The 22380-nt window shown below is 45.3% G+C and overlaps 1 protein-coding gene across 5 annotated transcripts in view; it reads left to right on the top strand.

The window, feature by feature from the left end:
• SLC7A1 (solute carrier family 7 member 1) overlaps positions 1 to 21246 on the top strand; it is a 46873-nt gene extending 25627 nt beyond the window's left edge. For all 5 annotated transcript variants that reach the window (XM_054057364.1, XM_054057389.1, XM_054057373.1 and 2 more), the window contains 10 exons: positions 1771 to 1929; positions 4516 to 4684; positions 6595 to 6719; positions 8263 to 8485; positions 9244 to 9383; positions 11028 to 11130; positions 12559 to 12770; positions 13097 to 13245; positions 15595 to 15703; positions 16448 to 21246. In XM_054057364.1, coding sequence (XP_053913339.1) covers positions 1771 to 1929; positions 4516 to 4684; positions 6595 to 6719; positions 8263 to 8485; positions 9244 to 9383; positions 11028 to 11130; positions 12559 to 12770; positions 13097 to 13245; positions 15595 to 15703; positions 16448 to 16557 — 1499 coding nt within the window. In that variant the 3' untranslated portion in view covers positions 16558 to 21246. The remainder of the gene's footprint in view (positions 1 to 1770; positions 1930 to 4515; positions 4685 to 6594; positions 6720 to 8262; positions 8486 to 9243; positions 9384 to 11027; positions 11131 to 12558; positions 12771 to 13096; positions 13246 to 15594; positions 15704 to 16447) is intronic.
• Positions 21247 to 22380: the final 1134 nt, after the last annotated feature.

Genomic DNA, 22380 nt, shown 5'->3' with positions numbered 1-22380 from the left:
GACACTCCCCTGGGAACTGTGTGCTGCAGGCAGGAGCCAGCTCAGTCTAGCGAGGTTATGTTGACCCAGAACTAGTAAATCCTCCTGGAAACTAGCTGACTGTCTTTGCACCATGCTCTCAAGCAACAGTAAGATATTACTCAAATGTCTGCGATGTTGGAGGCATGTCAGATTCCCTCAGTTTTCTGAAGGCTGTTGGTAAATGTCCAATAGCTACATGGAACTGGCGTTCAAGGAATTGGCATCTGATATAACACATGCAGGAGCTAGTTGTTCCTGTCCTAGAACATGAAATATTAGAGCTAGAACAAAAAAAAAAATAAATAGTACTTAAGAAATAGTCTTTTCATTGTGCTGAAGTTAAGCTTATTGTAATTGTAATATGGTATACAATAATGTTGGGAGCTTTGCTAGATTAAATTGATGGCAGTGATATCTCACCTCTTTAAAAGCATTCACACTGTGCACTTTGCTGTCTCAGTCACCAGAAGAAGCTCCAAACAGGTCTGGTCTACAGCTTATTTTTATACTGTTGCGAAGCTGGATTGGGATGGTGAGTGTTCCCGCTCTGCTGCAGGTGCTGCCCACCACTGCTGCAGAGGGTTTAGCTGTGTGTGCACAGGGACATTGTTTGACATGATTGCAGGTGCTAGAGTTGGAACATGGACACCTGCCTGCAGGTGAGTGTGTCAGGACAAACTGTTCTGAGTAGAAGGGGGCCCTGACGGGATCTCCTGAGGAACTGCTTTGCAAGTCGAAACCAAACCAACCTCATTTTTTAACTAGGTAATTATGTACAGTAGTAATTATATCATGCAATTAGATGCTGTTATATATAGTGTTCTATATAAGATACCAGTAGTATAATGATAGCCACTTCAGTGCTGGAGAGGGAGAAGTTGGCTGTTACCCAAACCTACTTATTTTAAACATTGTCACTGTCTGGTGGTAGCATCTTCATTGTTAGTATTTCAGTTCTCTGAAATGACCCTTCTAGCCCAGACAGTGTCCTGGACTTGGTCATCTTGAGACCCCAAGTTCAGTTGTCACCCTGGCAAGCTCTGTGTGGTCTGGTGCTCTCTAGAGCCATAGCACACAGCAGCCCCAGAGGGGGAAGTCTAAGCACTTGCTGCAGGCAGGAGTTGTGCAGCTTCCTGGGTTCATCACCAGTGTCCTGCAGTAGGCTGACTTATGCTCAGATAACTTGTAAATTACATCTGAGTCTTTATCCCTCTCAGATGGTCTTGGAGGTTGGACAAGACCTGCATGTAGCTGGAGTGCAGAGCTTGCAGAGCTGGGTGAGTGTTGTGGTCCAAGCTCTGGTGCTCCAGCATCGTGCTGCCAGAGGCTACTAAAAGCTCCCTCTGCATGGGCTGCAGTCATCGAGCCGAGGTTGCCATGGACTTCTGCCAGCATGACACTCAGACCTCTCTAGCAGAAATTACCAGATTCAGGCTGCTGGGGGTGTAAAGAAAAGGTCGGTCTAGACAGCACCTAAGGCAAAGTTGAGGTTTACTAAGAAGCCAAACCAGTACTTTTTTTATCTTGTCAGCTGAGCATGCATCTGAGACCCACCACCTGTGTGTGTTGCCATCAAAGCAGATGCAAGGCATGAATACAGGCTGTGGGCTGGATCTGCAGAAGAAAGGCTGCTCCCAGCACCTGGGAAGTGTATGCAAGTTACTTTGAGTCCCTCCATGGCCAAATACCCAGTGTTTGGAAGTCTGCCATCCACAAAGGGTAATTTGCAGCCTTTCTTTCCTCTGGCAGGAACCTCAAGTGTGGCCAGAGCTTGGAGTGCGACGTTTGATGAAATCATAGGCCAGCACATTGAAAAATTTTGTAAAAAATATATGACGATGGAAGCTCCCGGAGTGCTAGCAAAATACCCAGACATCTTCGCCGTGGTGATAATCGTCATCCTAACAGGTAAAACCTTGAAGGGGTTTGTGAGTTTTGGACCCCTTCTTCTGTAATTTCATTGTTTGCTTCTGGATTAGGTACAAAGTCCTCATTTATTTTGGACAACATATTAAAGGCTCTTTCTTTGCTGCAAGTGTTGGATTGACCTATATAGCTGCTGTGGTATTAGCATGGGGCTTAGCCTATTTACAAGATTTTTTAATTAAGGGGAGCATTCTCGATATTTTTTGAGCCACTTTTAAAACCTTCAATCAAATACTACATAAAGAAGAAAAGAAAAGGTGACTTGTTATCCTCAATAAGGTATAGAAGCTTTAATCCTTCCCTCCAAAAATCCTATTACACAAGAATTTCATTCTGTTGCTCTACCACACTTATTCCCCCTTTGATAATCTGCCAGCGTTTGGTGCCTTGAGCCAAGAAAGTGAGAAAAAAAGGGGACTCAGTAACAACCTCATTTACTACTGTTTCATTTTTCTTAAAAAAAAAATATGGGCTTAAGTTTGCAGCAATGAATGTAAGCCACAAGAAAATTAAATGTGTAGTAAACAGTCAGGTCCACTTTCTTTTTTTTTCTAAAAGTGTGCCAATGCTTTGATCAGAATTTGGAAAAGTTTTGAGAATTTGTAAAATTTAAATCCTTCTGAACTTTGACAGGCTGAGAGAGTTGGGGTTGTTCAGCTTGGAGAAGAGAAGGCTCTGAGGAGACCTTATAGCGACCTTCCAGTACCTGAAGGGGCTACAGGAAAGCTGGGAAGGACTTTACAAAGGCTTGTAGTAACAGGATGAGGGGCATTGGGTATAAACTGGAGAGGGGCATATTTATACTGGGCATTAGGAATAATTTCTTCACCATGAGAGTGGTGAGGCACTGGCACAGGTTGCCCAGGGAAGTTGTGGCTGCCCCATCCCTGGAAGTGTTCAAGGCCAGGTTGGATGGAGCCTGATCTAGTGAGAGGTGTCCCTGCCCATGGCAGAGGGGTTGGATCTTTAAGATCCTTTCCAAACTATTCTATGATTCTACCACTACTCCAACTGAATGTTGCAAAGCATTGCCAAATTTAGGCACATTTCAAAATAATGTTCTGATGTTCCTCCCCGCTGTGATTTTCAGAACACAGCAGCTACGGTGTCACCCCAACAAAGTTGTCCTGAGACTTCCCCCTCTGATCAGGATGGCCATCACACAGCCATCACTGGGACAGTCTTCATAAGTAAGTGATGCTTTGGCATCTTGGTTTGCATTTGGATCTAGGACTGTACTGAAGACTGCTGAAGTCAGTAGCAGTCCTCTGTTTTCAGGACATCTGAATGGGAGAGAAGATTTTCCTCTTTGTTCATCTGTATGTAATAGGAATTATTCTAGTTTCAAATTAGAATCTGGTCTTTTACCTCAGATACAATTTACATCATTTAGGACTCCTCACTTCAACAGTTCCAAGGCGTTAAATTATACAGGTTTCTGATGGCTTTATTCGTCTGCATGGACAAAATTCCCTGGATTTTAATAGAAAGTGCAAACTATTCTTTTCTACAAAAGCTGCTGAATGAGCAGCTTTAGTCCCAAATGTAAGCACTAAAAGGTTATTTCTGCTTGCACCATTTTGAGCTTCTGATTTCTACAAGGTACCTTACAAGTTTTCCTGGGCAGATACGCAGTTTTATCAACTACTCCCCTGATATGGCTGTCTTATTTTATTTGCTATTTTGAAAGAAAGGTGAGTGCACAGCATGCTTCCCTATCCTTGAAGTGCCTTGGAGTATCAGTAAGGACAAGCTGTTGTGCTTCTCTTCTCCCTCAGGCACATGTGAAGTGTTTACCTTCTCCCTCAGGCACCTTCTTAGATTTGGGTTAAAGGTTTGGGTTCTTGAAAATCGGGCACCTGAAGAGCAAACACAGGTTAGCAGAGCTTGTCAAGCCAGGCTATGCCTCAGTGAGATGCTGGTTACCAAAACTGTAAACAATGTTCCTAAGACCACAGGATGAGATCCTGTTCTTGCTGAGCTCTCTGGCAAAGCTCTTGCTGATATAAATAGGAGCAGGATTCTCAAGATGCCACCTTTCTCTGTGTCTTCAGTACTAGAAGTAGCTGCGCTCCTGGATTCAGTCGTTGCTCGTATTTCGGTGCTTTTAAGGAAAGTTGAAGGTTGTTTGTAACTTCTGCATGTGGCCAAGACCTCTAAGACAATGTTCCTTCAAGAAAAAGCACCTGGGATGCTTTCCTCAGGTCTTTGGGTGCAATTTGTGTCGAGGTAGCACGGCATAGCACCATGAGGTGACCAAAACTGGTGTTGAAAGTGCTGGCAGCATCTCAGCTCTGTTAGCAAAGCACTTTAACAGGGGCATGTGCCAGATGGGTGTACTAGGTGGGAACATATATCCCATCCTGCAGTACTAATGTCTGGGCTGGAGTCCTTGTGCTCCTTCTGGTTGAGTTAATCCTGACCTACCTGAGGTGCTTGGCTTTGTGGAGAAATGAGGTGTGCTGAGTTAGGCAGAACACAGCATGAGCAGAGCTGGGCTACTTCTGCAAGTCCCCAGTGCCTGCTGTGGTGAAATACCTAACTGCCTATCTGCCATTTTCTCTCCAGGGCTTTTAATTGTTGGCGTGAAGGAATCTGCCCTGGTGAACAAAGTGTTCACCTGCATCAACATCCTCGTTCTTGGCTTCGTCATGGTCTCTGGCTTCGTGAAAGGGTCTGTTAAAAACTGGCAGCTGACTGAACAGGACATATACAACATCAGCATTTACGGAGTGAAGTAGGTTGAATCTTTTCTTCTCAGCTCTGAAATGGATGCATTTAACAGTGGCAAATTTATAGAGGGATTTTTGGAGTGATTTAGAAATGCAATGAATGGAATGGCTCCCTCCTTCGTTAAATGCCGTAGAGGCAAATCTGGTTTTAGTGGGTGTTTGCTGAAAGCAGGCTGTGCTGATAGTCTGAAACTGATAGGAGATAGGCTGTGTCAACATGGGCCCTGCTGCAGAACTGATCATTTCCAGCCTTGTGAACAATATGGCATCCAAATTTGAGAGAAAAGTGTTCTGGACAACCTCCTGCTTAAGGCGACACCAAGCTGCCTCCCATGCCTGTATGAAGCCATGACCAGGTATAACTCTGTAGTTTCTTTGGACACTTGGGCAATATTCTTGAGGCACTATTGTACCTTTTGGAGACCTTGTCTGAAAAACCTCAGTCAAACGAAGGGAAGTTGCAGGTTATTTTAGTGTGTTGCAGCAAGCATATCACAAATCCATTTTTAATGACATTTTGCTGCTTTGCTGAAATCCTGCCTTCCTATACAGGAACAAAATTAAGGAGCTTACAAGGGTTACCAGCAATACAAGACTGTTCATTTTTGCTTGAGACTATACAACACAGAATGGGGGTCTTGAGAATCTCCACACACATAAGCTCAGGCTTGCTATCTAAACCCTTTATGCTGGCCTGTAAGGAAGCGCAATTTGGCAGAAACGGAAGAGGTTCGTAAATGTTACATAGGTGAAGTTTGGCTTGTGTACCAATGCCCTATTGAGCCTTTCTGCAAAATTCAGCCTGCTGCAAACAAATTGCTTCTTTAGGAAAGCTTCCCCCTGCTACTTTACTGCTATCCTCATGCAAGACGCAATTAGTGCAATAGCTTCAAAGTGTAACTGTAGCTCTTTGACCCACAGAACTTACTATTTTTGTAAAATCTGCCTAGGGTTTACTTTACTTTATCACTGTTTCCAGAGTAATCCACATTTGGGTTTTGCTGTTTTTGTGAATAACAGGCCGGTTTTCATCTAAGTCCCAACAGAGCTTCTACGAGAGAATTCAGATGCTTACACCTGAAAAGGCTTGCAGATTTGGGATTTACTTTAATTTAATTGCCTTAATTCATCTTTACAAAGGCTTTTGCCTGAAAAAGTGACTTAAGTTACTTGAACTGAAGAGTATGTTATACATGACTCAACACAGGCACAGGGATCTGAGGTCCTGATCCAGAGTGTGCTGGGCTCAGTAGGTGTCTATTGACTTTAATGGACTTCGGATGAGGCTCAGCAGAGCATTTGGTGCATCAGGGTTGTGGGCTTCTCTCTGCTATTAGTGTTGGAAGCACAGTTTGGATATGAGCTTGTTGGCCTGGGGGATTTCCAAGTTGAGAATGGAGGAGTGGATGGATTTCTGACAGTCATGGCACCCTGCATTGATCTTTGATGTCTACTCACCTCACTTCATCGAAGTCCATCTTAGGTGAAAAGTGGATGGTTTAAATTTTTCTCAGTCTTCAGCTTTCAGAATTACATGTTTTGCATTTTCAAAAGCTTATGTTTAGATGAATGTGTATATCTACACACATACTGTAATATTAGGAGAGGAATTTTAGTATTCATGCTATTTTCTCCCTGTCTTAGCCAAAATATTTTTATCTACCTCCAAAACCAGGTGGTGGGTACAAACCATGAACCATTTTTTTAACTGTTCATTCACTAGACTGTTGCAGGCCAGCCTTGAGATCAGCACTGGGTAGGGCTTAGCATTTTGCCTGGTGTTTGTATACTAGCGTGTGAAAGGGAGAACGTGTTCCTTCCAACTCCAGCTTTGGATTTTGTTGTGAGTCATGTGAATAGTTTTGTTACTCCCGCTTAGGAGGAACGACTTCTAACGCAGTGCCATGCCTTTTAGTCAAACACAGGAAGAAAAGCTCTACGGTGTTGGAGGGTTTATGCCCTATGGATGGAAAGGAGTCCTCTCAGGGGCAGCCACGTGTTTTTATGCTTTTGTGGGATTTGACTGTATTGCTACTACAGGTAAGAGGGAATATGTCTTCATTCCAGTTATGAACCTGGTTGCTAGTAGACTCACTTTCTTTAATGTTGTACAGCACAGGTAATGAGTAATTCAGGGCACTGCTTTCATCATCCCTCTGAACCTCAGCCCAAAATATACTGTTGGCTCAGCTACTCCTAATAGTCCAAGTGCTGAGTATGTCCAAGTCCCTGTGTGCCTGAGTGCTGACTTCTGGCTTCTGTAGCAGGCAGCTAGACCACATAACCCACAAAACGGGCTTCGTCCCTTCTTTGCCTGCAGGGATCAATTTCATGGATGGGCACTGATGACACTAATGAGGTCAGATCACAGAAGACACACCCAGTATTACCAATTAGGCTAACAGGGAAGGCCCAGGTTCAGATGCCTTATATGGCTCCTGAAGTTTGAACCTGTAACACCAGATGATGCTTTAATCAATAGGTTATTCTGGCAAAGGGCTTTTCAGTGCCTTCAGCTGAAGAAGCTCTAGTGGCTTTGAGTATTTAAAGAGCCAGAGAAAGAGGGAGCCTCAAGGGAGTCATCTGTAGCCTAAAGATGTGCCTCAAAATCAGGGGGAGTTTTTCCGTCTCCAAAGGTTTGGAAATCTCTTTCTGAGAGGGAAACCATCAGCATTGTCATATTTCTCCTGGCTAAGAAGAATCTCAATTCCTTGGAGAAAGGAAGGATTATCCTTAATTTCACATGTGGCAAGAACTGAGTTGCTTCAAAGCTGGAGCAGAGCAAGGAGATTATCACAAAGACAGATAAAGCATATACTACCTCTTGTTCCAAGGAGTTTGAGAAATGCTGACTCCATTACTTAAACCAGCCCTAGGGCCTCTCCTTGGAGGAGAAACACATTCCTCTGCCTTTGACTTACAGGTGTATGGGTCTCTGTTTATTTGTTCATCTGGCTGAAATGCCATACCTCAGGACCTCTTACCTTCAGAGAAAAGCAGCTTTGTAGGGAAAGACTCAAAGCTGTTTCTTAATTAATCAGTGCCTGAATTTTGAAGATTATTTTTTTTTTTACACATTTGTCCCAACTTGGTTGTTAAAAATTTTCCATAAGAAACAGAGGACCCCTTTTTTTCAGGAAGAATCTTCAAAGATCTGTATGATTACTAGGTGCCATGTTCACTGTATAGTAGTTCTGGTGGATATGCTAAGTGAAAAGGTCACCCAAAGGAGATGCCCCATAACTGCACACTAGTGATCATTGAACTCTCTGAGGCTGCACCATCAGTGGGATAAAAGGAGTAATTGGAGGTAAAAATAATCATTTTTGGGAAAAGGACTAGTTTTAATCCAATTTTTTTTCTGTGCCTGAGTTTACAAGGCTTCAGCAAATGTTTGTCAGAAGGAGTGACAGGAGCAGCAGAAGTGGGAGCAAACGGGCTGCGGTGTGCCAAGCAGGTGGAGCAGAACGTCAAACAGCACCTCACTACCCACAAAGCCTTTGAAAGCCCCGGCCAGCCTGTCCTGGATTGGGATAAAGTTCGTACTCATCCTTCAGCTGATATTTCTATTTATTTCTTCTAGGCGAGGAGGTAAAAAACCCTCAGAAGGCCATTCCTATTGGCATTGTGGCATCTCTGCTCATCTGCTTCGTGGCTTATTTTGGCGTGTCAGCTGCCCTGACACTCATGATGCCTTACTACAAGCTGGATACTAATAGCCCTTTACCCAATGCCTTTAAATATGTGGATTGGGATGGAGCCAATTATGCAGTGGCTGTCGGTTCCTTGTGTGCGCTTTCTACAAGGTGAGACTGCTCTCCTTCATGTATCTCCAGCTCCTTTAAAAAATGGTGTATCTCAGGGCTTTACTTTGCTGTGTTCCGCTGAGACAAGAGAGCAAAGACCAAGGATGAAATTTAGAGCTATTGACTTCAAGAGGGCCAGGATTTCACCCTATGATAGATTTTAGAGATACATATGACCAGTATCACTTCACAAACTCCCCTTTTAGCTGCAGACCCAGCGGGTGCATCTCTGGAATATAAATCTGGATTCAGTGACTAAATCATGGAGGTAGCTCCACAGCGTAAACGTGCTTTGCCCACAAGACATCCTAGCCTGCTGGGTGGAGAGGAGACAGTGCAGGGTGCATCTTCTGAGCATATGGGGCTTACCGTATCCAGGGCTGTCTGTCTGCAGGTTGCCTGCAGGATAGCCATCCGGGTGGGAGGCAGGGCAAGCTGGAGAAGAACTGTCATGTTCTTCTGCACTCGAGACCTGTTGCAGATCAGCTTACACATATGCAGTGAGGTGAGCCACTCACAGAAGTTAATGGCTCTTTTGCTACCTGAAAATCAGGCTAAGTTTAGGTATCTATAATCTTGGAGCTGCACCTTTATTGCCAGATACCAGCACCATGGGTGTGTAGACGGAGACCTGGAAGGAGAAGCTGAAGTGAAAGAAAACCACCTGTTCTGTGTTTGTACTGCTATAAACTTGCTTTTGTTTGTGTGCTCAGCAGGAAGTGATATAAGGAGATTATTTCCTTTTTCTGTGTCCTTAGTCTCCTTGGCTCCATGTTCCCAATGCCTCGAATAATTTATGCTATGGCAGAAGATGGACTTCTCTTTAAATTTTTGGCTAGAGTCAATGAGAAGAGAAAGACTCCGATAATTGCAACAGTGTCATCGGGGGCCGTTGCAGGTAAGATCCAAAGACTTACACGAGTGCATGGAAAGGAGACGTAAGCTCAGATAAATCTGCATGACTCTAACCCATTTATTCATCGATGTATTGCACAGCACAACTTCCTAGAGCATTCCCTGTGTTTCCAGGGCATACCCTGGAGGAGTTGGGCGAGCGTGAACGTCTCGCTGTGTGCCTGTCCCTCTTTCTCAGAGCTCATTGCTGGTGTCCTGTCTCATGCCAAGAATTGCCTTCATCTGCTCCCTGGGTGCTCTACTGGTCTTAAAAATAGTAACTCCCTGCAAGGTGGCAACCAGTAGTGCCCCAGCATCCTCGTGGCTGTTGGCCTGACTTGGCTGAAGACACTGCACCACCACCGGTGGGTAGCAACTCAGGAAGACACCAGAGCAGCCAGAGACAGGCAGATGGCCCCTGTGGCACCAGTATTTGATAATCAGTCAATTACAGCTGGCAGCTGTCCTGTTCTCCTCTTTTCTGTCCTCCCCCCAGGAATATGGGAATTCAGCCGCCCAGATGGCAAGGGCAAGAGGCTTACCCTCTTCTCACAGCTGCCCCCTTCCTCACATTACCTAGCAAAGAGGAGAGCCTTGCTCCATCCTTTTTACCTTCTGCTGCAAATGCAGGATGAGCCGTTGGTGAGAGCATGTGCCACGTTTGTTGGGGAGTTGGTGCTGAACTGCTGCTCTGGGCTCCTACAAAAGGGCTCAGCTCCTGCTGCTGGGGCCCATGAAGCCTCCTCACTGCTGCTTCCCTCACACCTTCCTCCTCAGATGGCCTTGGGCCCAGTCTGGGAAAAAAGAGCTAGATAAAGTACAAAAAAGTGCTTTGTCGTCCCTTCAGGTGTCCTCAGAATGGTCTGTTGTGCCTGTGTCCAAAGCACATATGAAGCTGCAGGGGCAGCACTTGCCAGCTGAGCCTGAAGGTTGAATTGGTTGTTGGGCTCCTTGGCTGTGGTGCCTTGAGGACAGGCTGGGCCAGGCTTAGCTACAAAATCCTTGGACTCTCATACGAGCGGCATCATCATCTGAGTGTCTAACTATGGCATCTGCCATCTGCTTACTTTCTTCTTCTGAGGACCTTTATACAAAGGTCTGTACAACCAGGGGTTGCCTGGTGAGGGTGTGTAAGCAAGGTCATGCCTAAAGGATGGCTGTCTTACATTTTTCTGGAAAGCCCCAGGATGAGGCATACTAACTCAAGATGCTCTCCTTGATGCTTGGTCCCATTGCATGCACAAGCCTGGTTTCACCCCAGCTGGGCTGAGATACCACAGTGAGGTGTTGCGTGTCCTCCATGCCCTCTAGTTATTTTCAGGAGATAATTGTGGCCTTAGGGGTGCTGTGGTTGTGCCACGGGACCCCAGCAATGAGGCTGTGGCTTAAATGCCTGCTCATTACTGGTATGTAGTAAATGGTTCTTCTCATTGCAGCTAGTGAGGCTGTGCTGGGACATCCTGCAAGGCTGGGGCTATTGATGCACTGATTCCTGCCTCTCTGCATCTCAGGACAGCTTGAGTTTCCCTGCCAAGTCCTGAGCAACAGTCACATGTGTGCTGCATTGTTGTTAATGCTCCCAAGATGTGCATGCTCAACTGTGTTACTGATTTTTTCTTGTCTGTCTTGCCTTCCTCTCCTCCTACAGCTCTTATGGCCTTTCTCTTCGACTTGAAAGATCTTGTGGATCTCATGTCCATTGGGACACTCCTGGCTTACTCCTTGGTAGCAGCCTGCGTTTTGGTACTAAGGTATGCATGTAAAAACAGCCTCTCTTGTACCACACAGACAGAAATTCAGAGTGATCAGATGCCCCTATAGTTTCCGCAGGCCCAATAAAACGATGAACATTTCCAACTATAAGCATGTGAAGAACTTGTTTCTTCAATCTCATGGGGGTTTTTGCTAGCTGGACCTGCAAGGAGGTCCTCTGAACTTTGTTCACCCTGGGCCCATGCTGCTTCTGCTGCAGTCTGCCTGAATGCCCTGGGAGATATGCCACCAGGGAAGGACGAGAGATGCTTCGTCCTGGATGCCTACATTGTCGAGTCGCCTTCCCTGGAGGTGTTTAAGGAACGGGTGGATGAAGTACTTAAGGACATGGTTTAGGGAGTGTTAGGAACGGTTGGACTCGATGATCCAATGGGTCCTTTCCAACCTTGTGATTCTGTGTGATTCTGTGTGATTGTCATCACTTTTGTGCTCACTGCAGATACAGTTTCAGGTCATCCTACTTTTGAAAGAGGATTCAAGAGAAAGTCTAGCAGCAGCAAAAAATCTGAGCATGTTCTTGCAGGATCAGTGCTTTAGTACACGTATCTGTTAGAAGTGCCCGTAGCTTCCCTCTTCTAAGCTGAAAATTGAACATCTTCACTGCTTGGCATCTCATGAACAGCACTCTCCCCATGAGGACTGTACTTTGAAGACTGTTACTGGAAAATAACCTTGTGTGTTCAGTGATGTATTCAAAGTCTGGCGGAGTTTTTTTACAAGCTTACAGTAAATGCATTGAACCAAGAACTGTCTTGCCGCAGCTGAAGGGCCAATGCTGTATTATAATGCTGTTGCTCTGTGCCTGTGCTGTCCACCCTATCCCTTTGAAAATCCTTGCTGATTTTACTTGCCCTTCTTACTTTTCCTCTGATTTCCCAGCCTTCTCTTCTCTGTACAGCTGGAAAGGGCTTCTTAATGTGTTTTCTCAAGCTGCTGTAGCTGTCATGTGTTTTTTTTCCTTATCATAGGTTTACAGAGCTGACAACCTGACTCGTAGCAGCCCAGGCAGCTGATTTGACTGCCCTGTTTGCTGCCTAGTGGAGTAGCAGCCCAGTTATGTGACCCTCTGTCTGTCCTCTTGCTGCTTCCTTCTCTGGTCTTGGCTGCTGTCACCCAATCATGTTTTGATGATGCGAGTGATAGGGTTATGAAAGAGAGTACTATCCAGTTTAAAACACTGATGTATCAACCAAGCTGTAGGTGATAACAGCTGACCATATTTACTTATGCCATGGTGGCGTTATTCCTTGAATTTTCCCCCAAAACAGAAGGGAGTAGACATTATGTGTGCCTGTTCTGGCACTATAGTGATCTGGGGTGCAGCCATGACTGTTTTGTCTGGCTTTTAAACAAACGGTACCCTGTGCCAAACCAATATTCTTTTTGTTTCTTTTTGTCTTTCCCAGGTATCAGCCAGAGCAGCCTAATTTGGCATACCAGATGGCTAGGACAACAGAGGAGACGGACAACAATGAGTCTGTGAGCACCAGTGAGTCACAGGCTGGATTTCTGCCAGAAGAGGAGGAGAAGTGTTCCCTCAAAGCCATACTGTGTCCCCCAAATTCAGACCCTTCCAAATTCTCTGGCTCAGTGGTGAACGTCTCAGCCTTCATCATTGGTAAGCACTGGGCAGTGAGCCAGGTAGTCGAACCGTGTACTCACTGTGCTGGGAAGGCTCACCTCCTGGCTGTAATTTTGGTGAGCTCTTGTAATGACCAAAATAACTGAAGATCTGGACGTTAAATTTATGACTTAAGAAAACCACAAATGAGAGGTGTATGTGAGCGTACAGGGGGAAGAGTGTGTATCTTACAGTTAGCTTTTTCATACGTTGCTGTCTTGTTTGCTGAGCTTTCAGATTCTGCTTTGCCTGCCTGTGGTTTAGGTTTTTTTCTGCCCTGTTTCTAAAAAAAGAATCAGCAAGCTTTTGGTGTCTATTCACAGGTTTCCTTATTGTGGGTAGCTGTATCCTGACTGCCCTTGAGCCAAGCGTACTGATAAAGACTGTATGGATTATTGCTGCCATCCTTGTTCTTGTTGTCAGCTTCATTATATGGAAACAGCCTGAAAGCAAAACCAAGCTCTCCTTTAAGGTGAGTGTCATGGGAGGTGTAGCTAGAAAAGAGCTCTCTGAGAGGGATTTGGAGGAGGAAGTATGTCTTGGCCCGTATCAGAAGGGGGAACTCGGCTAAATGGACCTGCAGAGAATATAGACACGATGTGAACTTTTCCATGCTGGGCTGCCAACAGAGCTGATGGATTGAGCTCTCCAGCTAGCATGGGTGTAGCCTCTCATAGTCTGTTCCCTTTGCGTAAAGGGGTGTCCTACCGGAGCTGATCTCAGCCTCTGAGGGGTCTAACCTCAAATATCAGTGCAGATGCTTTGCTGCGAAGTGCAGCATGGCAAAAGAAGTGCTGTAGTAAGCCTGTTGCCCAGCAGTGTCTTGTGGTCAGAAGCAGATCTGGCACAGAAAGAGAGGCCGAAGGGGCCAGCTGAGAGGTTGGAGGAGGGAATCCGGAGGGGAAGCCTGGTAGTCAGATCAGAGGTGACAACAGAGGATTTGGAAAGAAATATGAATGGTGCTGCAGGCCAGGAGAGACTGATGCAGTGATATGGCCAGAAGAGAAGGGCAAGATAGTGCTTTTGAAAGCAGGCAGTTAGAGGGTATGGAAAGGACAGAGACTAGAAGAAAGGGGAATGGTTTTGAAGGACCAGCCACAACCGATCATGGACACAGAAGGAGACTGAACCTAAGAAGTAGCTTTTGTGTAAAGATCAAAGGGGTTCTCTCTAAAAGGCTCTAAGGAAGTGCACTTCCATGTCCTGCTTAGTCTTTATGGAGACTAAGGGATGACCATTCTCTCTTTAACAGCCTTAAATATGAAAAACTCTTGTCATTTGCCTGCCCTGTCCAAACGCATCCTTTCTGTGTTAAACAAACACTGGGATTTTTTTTCCCCAATATAATCCTGCAAGAAGTCATGTTTTATCATATCAATTTCAGGCTGTCTCCCCAGTTTATTAAATTAGTTTTGGGTGCTAATGCCATCCTCCAAACTGCTCTCATTTTGCCTGCTCTTCAGTTAGAGTTTTTCAGTAAATTCTCAGATTTTAATAACTTAATCCAACCAGAGTTGCCCAAGATAGTGTTTGCAGCTCATCTTGGGTCTTAGAAGTGGAAACAGGAATGGTCAGGAGCAGAAAACTTTGAAACTGATATCTAGGCTGTATTTTTTGAACTCGCTTCTGAGGAGATCTCTTTGCCTCAAACTCAGGATGGTTTACCTCTTTTTTTTTCCCCTCAGCCACTTCCTTGTCTGAGAAAACAAAAATTAGACCTATTGCTGCTAAATCTGTAGTGGCTGGTTTTTATCTCCTTGTTGTCCTTTATACATTACGACCTGAATGTGTAGTGATATTTCTCTAAAATCTCTCTGGGAATCCAAGACTGACTGGTTTGTTCCCCAGTTGTTTATCTGTATTTCTTTTTAATAGGTAATTTGTCTCCCTTCTCCAGTCTTTAGAGACCTTACTGGTCTACCAACAGCTCTCAGAAATACTTATTTATAGTTAGAGATCAGTTCTGCAATCTTTGGTAACATAACTCACCCACCTAGGGAAATTTTGTTTGTCCCTTCTGTCTTGACAAAGCCTAAATTAGAAAAATATGATTCTTCCGCTTTCTAAGTTGTGTGTCCGTCTTGTTTCTCTAATGGTGTGAACAGCTGCTCACCATAAATGTTTTTTTCTGCGAAGCTTAGATCAGGAAAGGCCTACAACATTTCAGCCTGTTTCTTTTTGTAAATCTCCTTTTTCCTAATCAGTGGAGTTCACTTTCCTCTTGGTTTCACCATATTCACAAATCTTTCTGTTGTTATGATTTGTCCTTTATGATTTTGTCTTTAAATGCCTGTGCTATTTCTTTATATTCTGATTTTTGCATTTTGGCTTTCTTGTCTCGTTCGTTTTTGTATTTCAGATCACTAAGGCATTCTTGGTACAGCTGCACTTGTCTCATAATGTTTCCTGGTTTTCTTCTGGTCTGAGATAATTTGCTCTATATTGCTTAATTACCTTGTTACCATCTGGATGAAGTTCTTCAGGTCCCTCCTGACATTCCATTTGCCTTCTTCAGGTGTTCAGTAGGTGCCTGTCGTGATGGAGTCCTTGGTTTTTCTGTTCTCTCTTCGCCTGCAAGTGTTAGTATTGCTGCTAAAATCCACGAAACAAAGACAGCCATTCTTAAAATGAGTGAACAACATTGTTCACAGCCCTCTCCCATGGTGTCATGTCCTGTGTTTTGGTCTAACCTTGCCTTTTCTCAGATCTGGCAGCTGAAGAGTTGGTAACAGCCATCACTTCCTGTTTACAAGGGATGTAACGTTCTTTCTTGCTCATTCATCTGCCCTTTGGATCTGATGTATCCCTCTTTCTTTTTCAGGTACCTCTTTTGCCCCTTCTTCCTGTTCTGAGTATCTTTGTGAATGTTTACCTCATGATGCAGCTAGACATAGGCACATGGATACGGTTTGCAATCTGGATGCTCTTAGGTGAGTTTGAGAGAGTAAAAAATGCTATATTCAAAGTTGCTAGATTTTGTTAACCATAGATTTATTGTAGTATTCCAGGAAGGAACCTGCACTCTTACCATCCTAGGGCAATCCTAGTGACTTAACTGAAGCAGTTTAGGTAGGGTGCCTCAAACCTTGTTTTAAATTCAAGGGTCCTGAAGCCTCTGTGAGGACAAAACAATAACCTGTGAACCATCTTATGGGTCTTGTTGCCAGGAGGAAACTGTGCAATGTTTTTGGTTGGCTGGCCTTGAACTAACAAGATGATGGGGCTCGTCCTTCTGGAGCTGAAGAAGCTGAGCTCCATTCCGAGGTGCTTTGCCATGCAAAGAAGGTTGAATTGCCTGAAATGCCCAGGGAATTTGATACAATTGAAACAACTAGTGTGTAAAAGATTAGCATCAAGTGTGGTTGTATTTTACTGAGATGGATGCTGTAGGCACGGAAATGGAGAGAGAAAGCTCTGAGGCAGAGTGGACTGCAGAGTGTGAGAGGTTTATTCTAATCCGACCTCCATTTTGGGCTGGGATGGATTGTCCTTCAAAGGTCCTTTAAAGGTCCTGGTGCCCAGGCTTTTTTCTCCTAAGGAATGTAGTGGCTCTCCACCGGGCATTAGCCATCAGGATGGCTGGACTTACTGGTGTAACCTGTGTTGGTGGGTGTGAGCAATGGTTTCTCTTATCTTACAGACCTAACGATGCCTTCTCCCCTTGGCTTCCATAGGCTTTATCATCTACTTTTCCTATGGAATATGGCACAGTGTGGAAGCTACCTACGCAGCCTCAGCAGACGCAGAGAGAAACATAGACGCTGGTTTGGACAGCTGTAAATGACTGCGTGTTTGCATACGGGCAACAGGGGAATGGCTGCAGTGAAGGAAGCTTTGTGGTGGGGAACCAGGTTACAGCTGGTTAATCAGTAATGCAGGAATAAGGAAGCGCGACACGGGACTCCCCATCCCTGTTGCTGCAGCTTGCAGTTTGCTTGATAGCACAGTTAAAAGGGATCACAAGGAAAAAAGCCACACCTCTGGCATACTCCCAGCGACACTGTCAGCTAATGTGGGGCTATGCGCTTCCCTTTTTCCCCTCTCCTGTTTGTTTTTGTTTTTTTCCAGTGCGTAGAAAGAAAACTGCCTCTGTGTGCCATTTAACCTTAAATGCTGCTATGAAACCAGGCCTCATAAAGGTCCTTCTTTCAGTAGCCCCGGGAATTGCCTCCCCACAGATACTCTACCTGATTATACATGGAACAGATTTTGCAGTGCTACTGTCAAGCTTAGACCTGATCTGTCCTTCACTTGATCTGAGCTGTGCCCTACGTGTACGCACAAAAAGGATGTCACCAAACACCGACTTTCACCTGCTTAAGAAAGCACCTGCAAGACTTGCATTCTTTAGTGTATCAGGTCTCATAGTTCTTGTTCTATTTGACTTTTTTTTAACTACTTACTCATATGCTTTAAACCGCGCCACTGCTGCAAAATGTTGGGAGGGTTTGTGGTTGCTGCTTGTCAGGTGAATGGTCATTTGCCAGCATGCAGATAACGCTAGCAGATGTTTCTGCTGACTTTATGTGCAGCAGAAGGATTGCCAGATGTAGCCATAGAACTATTTGGTTTAAGTTCTTGAATGGAATGAAAAGAAAAGGTGTCTCCAAAGAGCCGTACTACCTCTTCACCTTGGAAGCCAGGCATGGCTGCAGTGGTGGAGTGGCTATCAGAAGTAAGCCTAGGTCTGACAACAACAAGTGTGGCCCCTTTTTCCTCTCCCTGCATCAGTTTTGTGTGCCAGTCACGTGGTATTAGCAAAGAATTCGACCGTGAGTCTTGGTTTGGCATTGGTGGGTGGACCGTGTTTCTGCCTTAGGAAGGGGAAACACAGGAAGAACCTCAGAGGCTTGAAGTTCACCCTTGAGCAGTGCCTGGTGTCTGCCTCTGCCCAGGGCGGGGCTGTGGCGGTGTGCAGGGGCTTCTCCCTCCCAGTGGTCCCAGTAGAGCGTGCAGCCCAGAAAACATCTCCAAGCTCCAGGGTCCAGCTTGCTGAGAGGAGTTTTACCTTTGGGGCTGGAGATCATCTCCAGAGCCTGGCCGTCATGCAAGCTGGTAAGTTTGGACAAAACAGCGTCTGTGTTTGGTTGGCAATGCCTTGGTTTTGCTGTAAGATGAAATTTAAAAAAAAAATATCTCTAATTGCTTTCCGCAACCAAATTCACTACTCTAAAGGGCTTGTTAAAGCATCGGGAGGTTGGGTCATGCCCATGTAAAGCCACTGCTTTAAATTCATGCTTCAGCTTGTACTGAAAACCAAATCATAACATCACAGTGTGGTTTGTGTTGGAAGGAACCTTCGAAGATGACCTAGTTCCAACTCCCTTGCTCAAAGCCTTGTCCTGCTTACTTTAAACACCTCCAGGGATGGGGCATCCTGAACAGATACTGCAGAAATAGCTTCTCCCAGCCTGAGTGGACACTGTCTTAGGTGTCCTCCATGCTACTGCCTCTTAACACCAGAAATCTTTAATCTGTTTGTCAGCATGGTTCTCGCTGATGAAGGGATGGGCTCTTGTCCTCATTGTTGAGTTGGAGAGCTGAAGAACAGACTCCCGCGTGACACGACCAGGGTCTAACTGGGCATCTGGTGTAGCAGAAAGAGGAGCCAGACCATCTTCTAGATTACATGACCAGACATTGGACTGTGTCTCTCAGGTGTCCAAGAGAGACTTCATAGCCTTTTTGCCCACTGGGGAGTTTTCAACTTGTCCTCCTTCTAGTACCGTGAGAGCAGGCTCATCTTACCAGGGCTGGAATTGGAGTGACCGAAGGCAATGTGTGCATGGTCTTCTGGGTGCACTTCAGGATGTGTTTTGAGTGCACTTCTCCCACAAAATGAAGTTGGAGTCTGCTCCAGTTGCTGAGTCTTGACCATCTGCCAAGCCTTTGCTCCTCATGCATATACGAAGTCTTACTTAAGCAGGGAGAGAAGAATTTAAAAATTAAAAGCCACTAGATTGAGGGTCTATTTTGTTTAAACACAGGCAAGCTCTACACATTCCTTAGCCTCCCAAAAACACCGAAGATGTGGTGGGAGGGGAAGAAGATGTAAACTCAAAGGGGAGCAAAGTTTGCCATTATACCAAAAATGTAAGGATGTATTTCCCTATCTTGGGTACCAGCTTCTGAGCAATTAAGACAGACATTGAGCAATGACCATCTAGGGGTGAATTCTGACTGGAAGTGTGTTTCCAAAGAAAGTTATTTTAAAATATGCAGATTTCTTGCTATATTTTTTTTTATATATATAAATGTTAACTTATTTTTATTGTCTACTTGGGCGTCTGTCCTGGTATTTATACTGCATAACTGTTCCAGATTTTATGGCATAAAATAGTGGCATGTAGAAGAAAGGGAAAGCCCTGATGCAGGTCATTTTTTCTTCAGTTTCCTTTCCTTTGAGAAGGTTCACGGGAAAACCTTTCTCTGTCAATAGATTTGGTATTTAAATCTGCCATTACCTGTACCAGCCTCAGAGTCATCTGCTGCAGATTTGCTGGTGGAGGCGAGGATCATTAGCCCCATCTCCCACTTCTTCAACCCATCTGCTCGGTGGTGGGTGCTGCTGTCTCTTTTGCTGTTTGTTGCTATTCACCAGATACACAGAGGTGGAGGGATCCTACAGCCCTGTGCTGTAACAGGGAAGCTCAGGTGTCTCCATGGCTCTCTGTCCGCCTGCTTTGCCATGTCCAGCTGGACCTGGAGACCTCCTGGTCTCCTTTTCATATGACATGACCTGGGGAGTGGCCTGATGGGGAGGTAGTGAGTTTGACACAGCTGCGTGCTCCTGCCCCATCCCCTCCAGGCTGCATTCACCCCTTTCTTTGCGAAAGGCAAAATTTGCCCCTTTTGAGGACAATGTTGAGGACTTTGCTGAATGGATGTTTTTTTTATTATTTTATTTTCCTTTTTACTGTCTTCTCGGCCTCCCTGCTGATGTCTGCATGTAACATAGATAAGTCAGATATCTTTGAGGACATGCAACTGCTGCTATAGCTTTGCTGTTGTAGGCATATGCCTTCATTTTTTTGAGCTTTTCTTTATGTAAATAATTCAGTTTTTATTTTATTACGAGGATATTTTGTACAAATGAGCATTTTGCTGTATGAGAATGGAGAAGCAATGCCTTTGCTTGGTGTGAGAATAGACCCTTTTCTGCCAAAGCTGAGAGACGTAATAGAAGTAGCCTGCCTGATGTTTCAGAACAGGCTCTCGCCTCAAGGACTGACCTTGTTTTCAGCATGTTTGGTTGCTCCCAGCCCGCTCGCGTGAGAGGAATCCTCCAGGAAAAGTGTTGGAAGGGCGCTATCAACTGCCGGTGCACAGCAGGTGGAGGTGCAGCACGGAGGCTGTGGTGTGCAGTTGTATAGCAAATCTGGATACGTAGCCAGCCAGCCTTTCTTAGTGGAAAACTGCTGTCAAAACAGCTTCCCATCACCAGATTAATTGTTTTGTGCAAAAACGACTAGCTTTTGCTTATTTGTATACAACTTTCTTTCTTTGGTTGCTGAAAATCATCACTGGCTAGGGTGGAGTTCGTTGCTGATTCGGGCAGTGGGCCCCTGGCTGGGTGTTGGGCAGCTCTGCAGGGTGACCGGGTGTGGGGCTGCCCCCCAGTTCCCTCTGGACATCACGGGGGCTTCGGTGTCCAAGAACAGGCAAAGTTCTGCTTGTTGATAGGAGCCGTTTGGGCTTGGCTGGGAAGAGAGGGCTGCAGGGGACCCGGCTAGTGAAAACACTGCCACTGCTGACGTCATGTGTTGCTGTTTATTGCCAGGGTTTTGGAAAGGTGAAGTTTCAGCCAGCAGTGCTTGCTGTGAACACTCTCACCCTTTGTCCACCCCAGAGGAAAATAAACTCTTACTCATAGTGTAGGGCAGGTGCCCGTCACTGCCCTCTGCCTCCATTCCTGCTAACTCAGAGATCAGAAAGCAATATGATATTTTGTAAAACCTGCTTCTGTAGGGATTGCGTTTTATATACGAATAAATTCCAGTGGGATTTTGTAAGTACCCACCAGAAAGCCACATACAAGTGAGCAAAGGTGTCATCTGTACAGATGAATGAAGGGTGACATACAGATCTGGCAGATTTGGAGGGGCTCGTCTTGAAGGGGAGGAGGAGGAGAGGTGCTGGTTTTCCTGCAGAAGGCTCCCTGCAGTCCCTCCCCTGCTCTCAGTAGCCTCCTCGTTCGAGGGAAGCCTGTTCCCTCTGGCAGAAAAAGCATCTCCTTCTAAAACGTTGGATAACCTTGTGACATCCACTGGGCCCAACTCTACAGGGCAGTTCCATTTCTTCCTTCCCCTTACCAAGAAATTGCTCTTGTTCAAGGCTAAATCTTACATGTACACGGTGCATTGACGCTGCCCTCATAGCCACCTCCCCTTTCCGTGGGTCCATCAGCCTGATCTGGCATGCTGGTGTGCCTGCAGCCCAAAAGTGAGCTGAAGGCAAGGCTGCCTCACTGTATGGTTTGGGAATGGTTTGTCATTTATTCCCACTCCAGCAGTGATGCCTCCCCCACAATCCCTTCCCAGGCTGCCTTACACTCTAAATTACAGTCACAACTGGGGTCCCGTGGCGTGTCTTGGGAATAAGCTGGGAACAAGATGATCCAGGAACGTCTCTGCTAGCAAGAGCCAGACCTCGATTTTTCTCAGGGTATTTGCTCCTGGCTTGCGCTCGGAGACACGAGGTTTGTCTGACCTGGCAGGCTCCAGCCAGCGAGGGGCACCTCTCCCTCTCAGCGCCGCACAAGGCAGTGGTTTTGGCAGTGAGTCATGCTTTCAGGATGTTGGGGAATAAAGGGTTTCCTTGCAGCCTTGTGCCTTCCAGCTGTGCTGGGTGCAAGGAGCAGGAGGAGCTGCAGGCAGCCCGGAGGCAGCGTGCTAGCAAACCTCCTGCTAGTTTGGGTCATGTCAGCAAAGGGATTTTATTGACTGAAGCCATGGAAGAGTCTGTATATTTTTATTTTTTAATTATTAAGCAAAATGTAAATATCTTTCTGTTGTCTGTTTGATGGTCTATTTTCCTAATGATTTCTCAGAATTTCTTACGGGCGTGAGAAATAGTTTTAATGCTTGTTCTGCAAATAAATCTATTCTTAATCTTTTTTATCTTTGTTTTTGTTTGATTTTTCTGGTTTGATTTTTTTAATTATGTTCCTGTAGCGATTAAAGCCTTAAGTTTTAAAATGTGAACTTTGCCCCCAGAGCACACCAAGGGTATGCAACTACTTTTTATCCTGGCAACACTGTAAATACTTTTTCTCTGAATGATGCTTTTTGAATTTTGAAATTCACTTGTAACTATGTGGTACAGCATTAAAACATTTTTTTTCTTGATACCCAAATAAATGACGCCTGGTTTTTGCCCTCATTTGCCTCTGTGTTCCACCTTGTTCCAACATCTGAGTGTCCCGATCCCTGCAGGAGACACTTGCTCTGGTAGCTGCGTGTGTTAACTCTGCCCTCGTCTTTTGGGATTGCTGAGACCTCTGGGACAATACAGAATTTGGGGAATTTGCAGCGGGCTGGGGTCTGCGCTCAGCATGGAGCAGCTTCTTCAGCCTCTCGCTGCTGACATTGAAGTGAGTCTCTCTCTG

The sequence above is a fragment of the Cuculus canorus genome, chromosome 1, assembly GCF_017976375.1.
Source record: "Cuculus canorus isolate bCucCan1 chromosome 1, bCucCan1.pri, whole genome shotgun sequence".
In the NCBI taxonomy this organism is placed as follows: Eukaryota; Metazoa; Chordata; class Aves; order Cuculiformes; family Cuculidae; genus Cuculus; species Cuculus canorus.
This window is presented reverse-complemented; position numbering and strand designations above follow the sequence as displayed.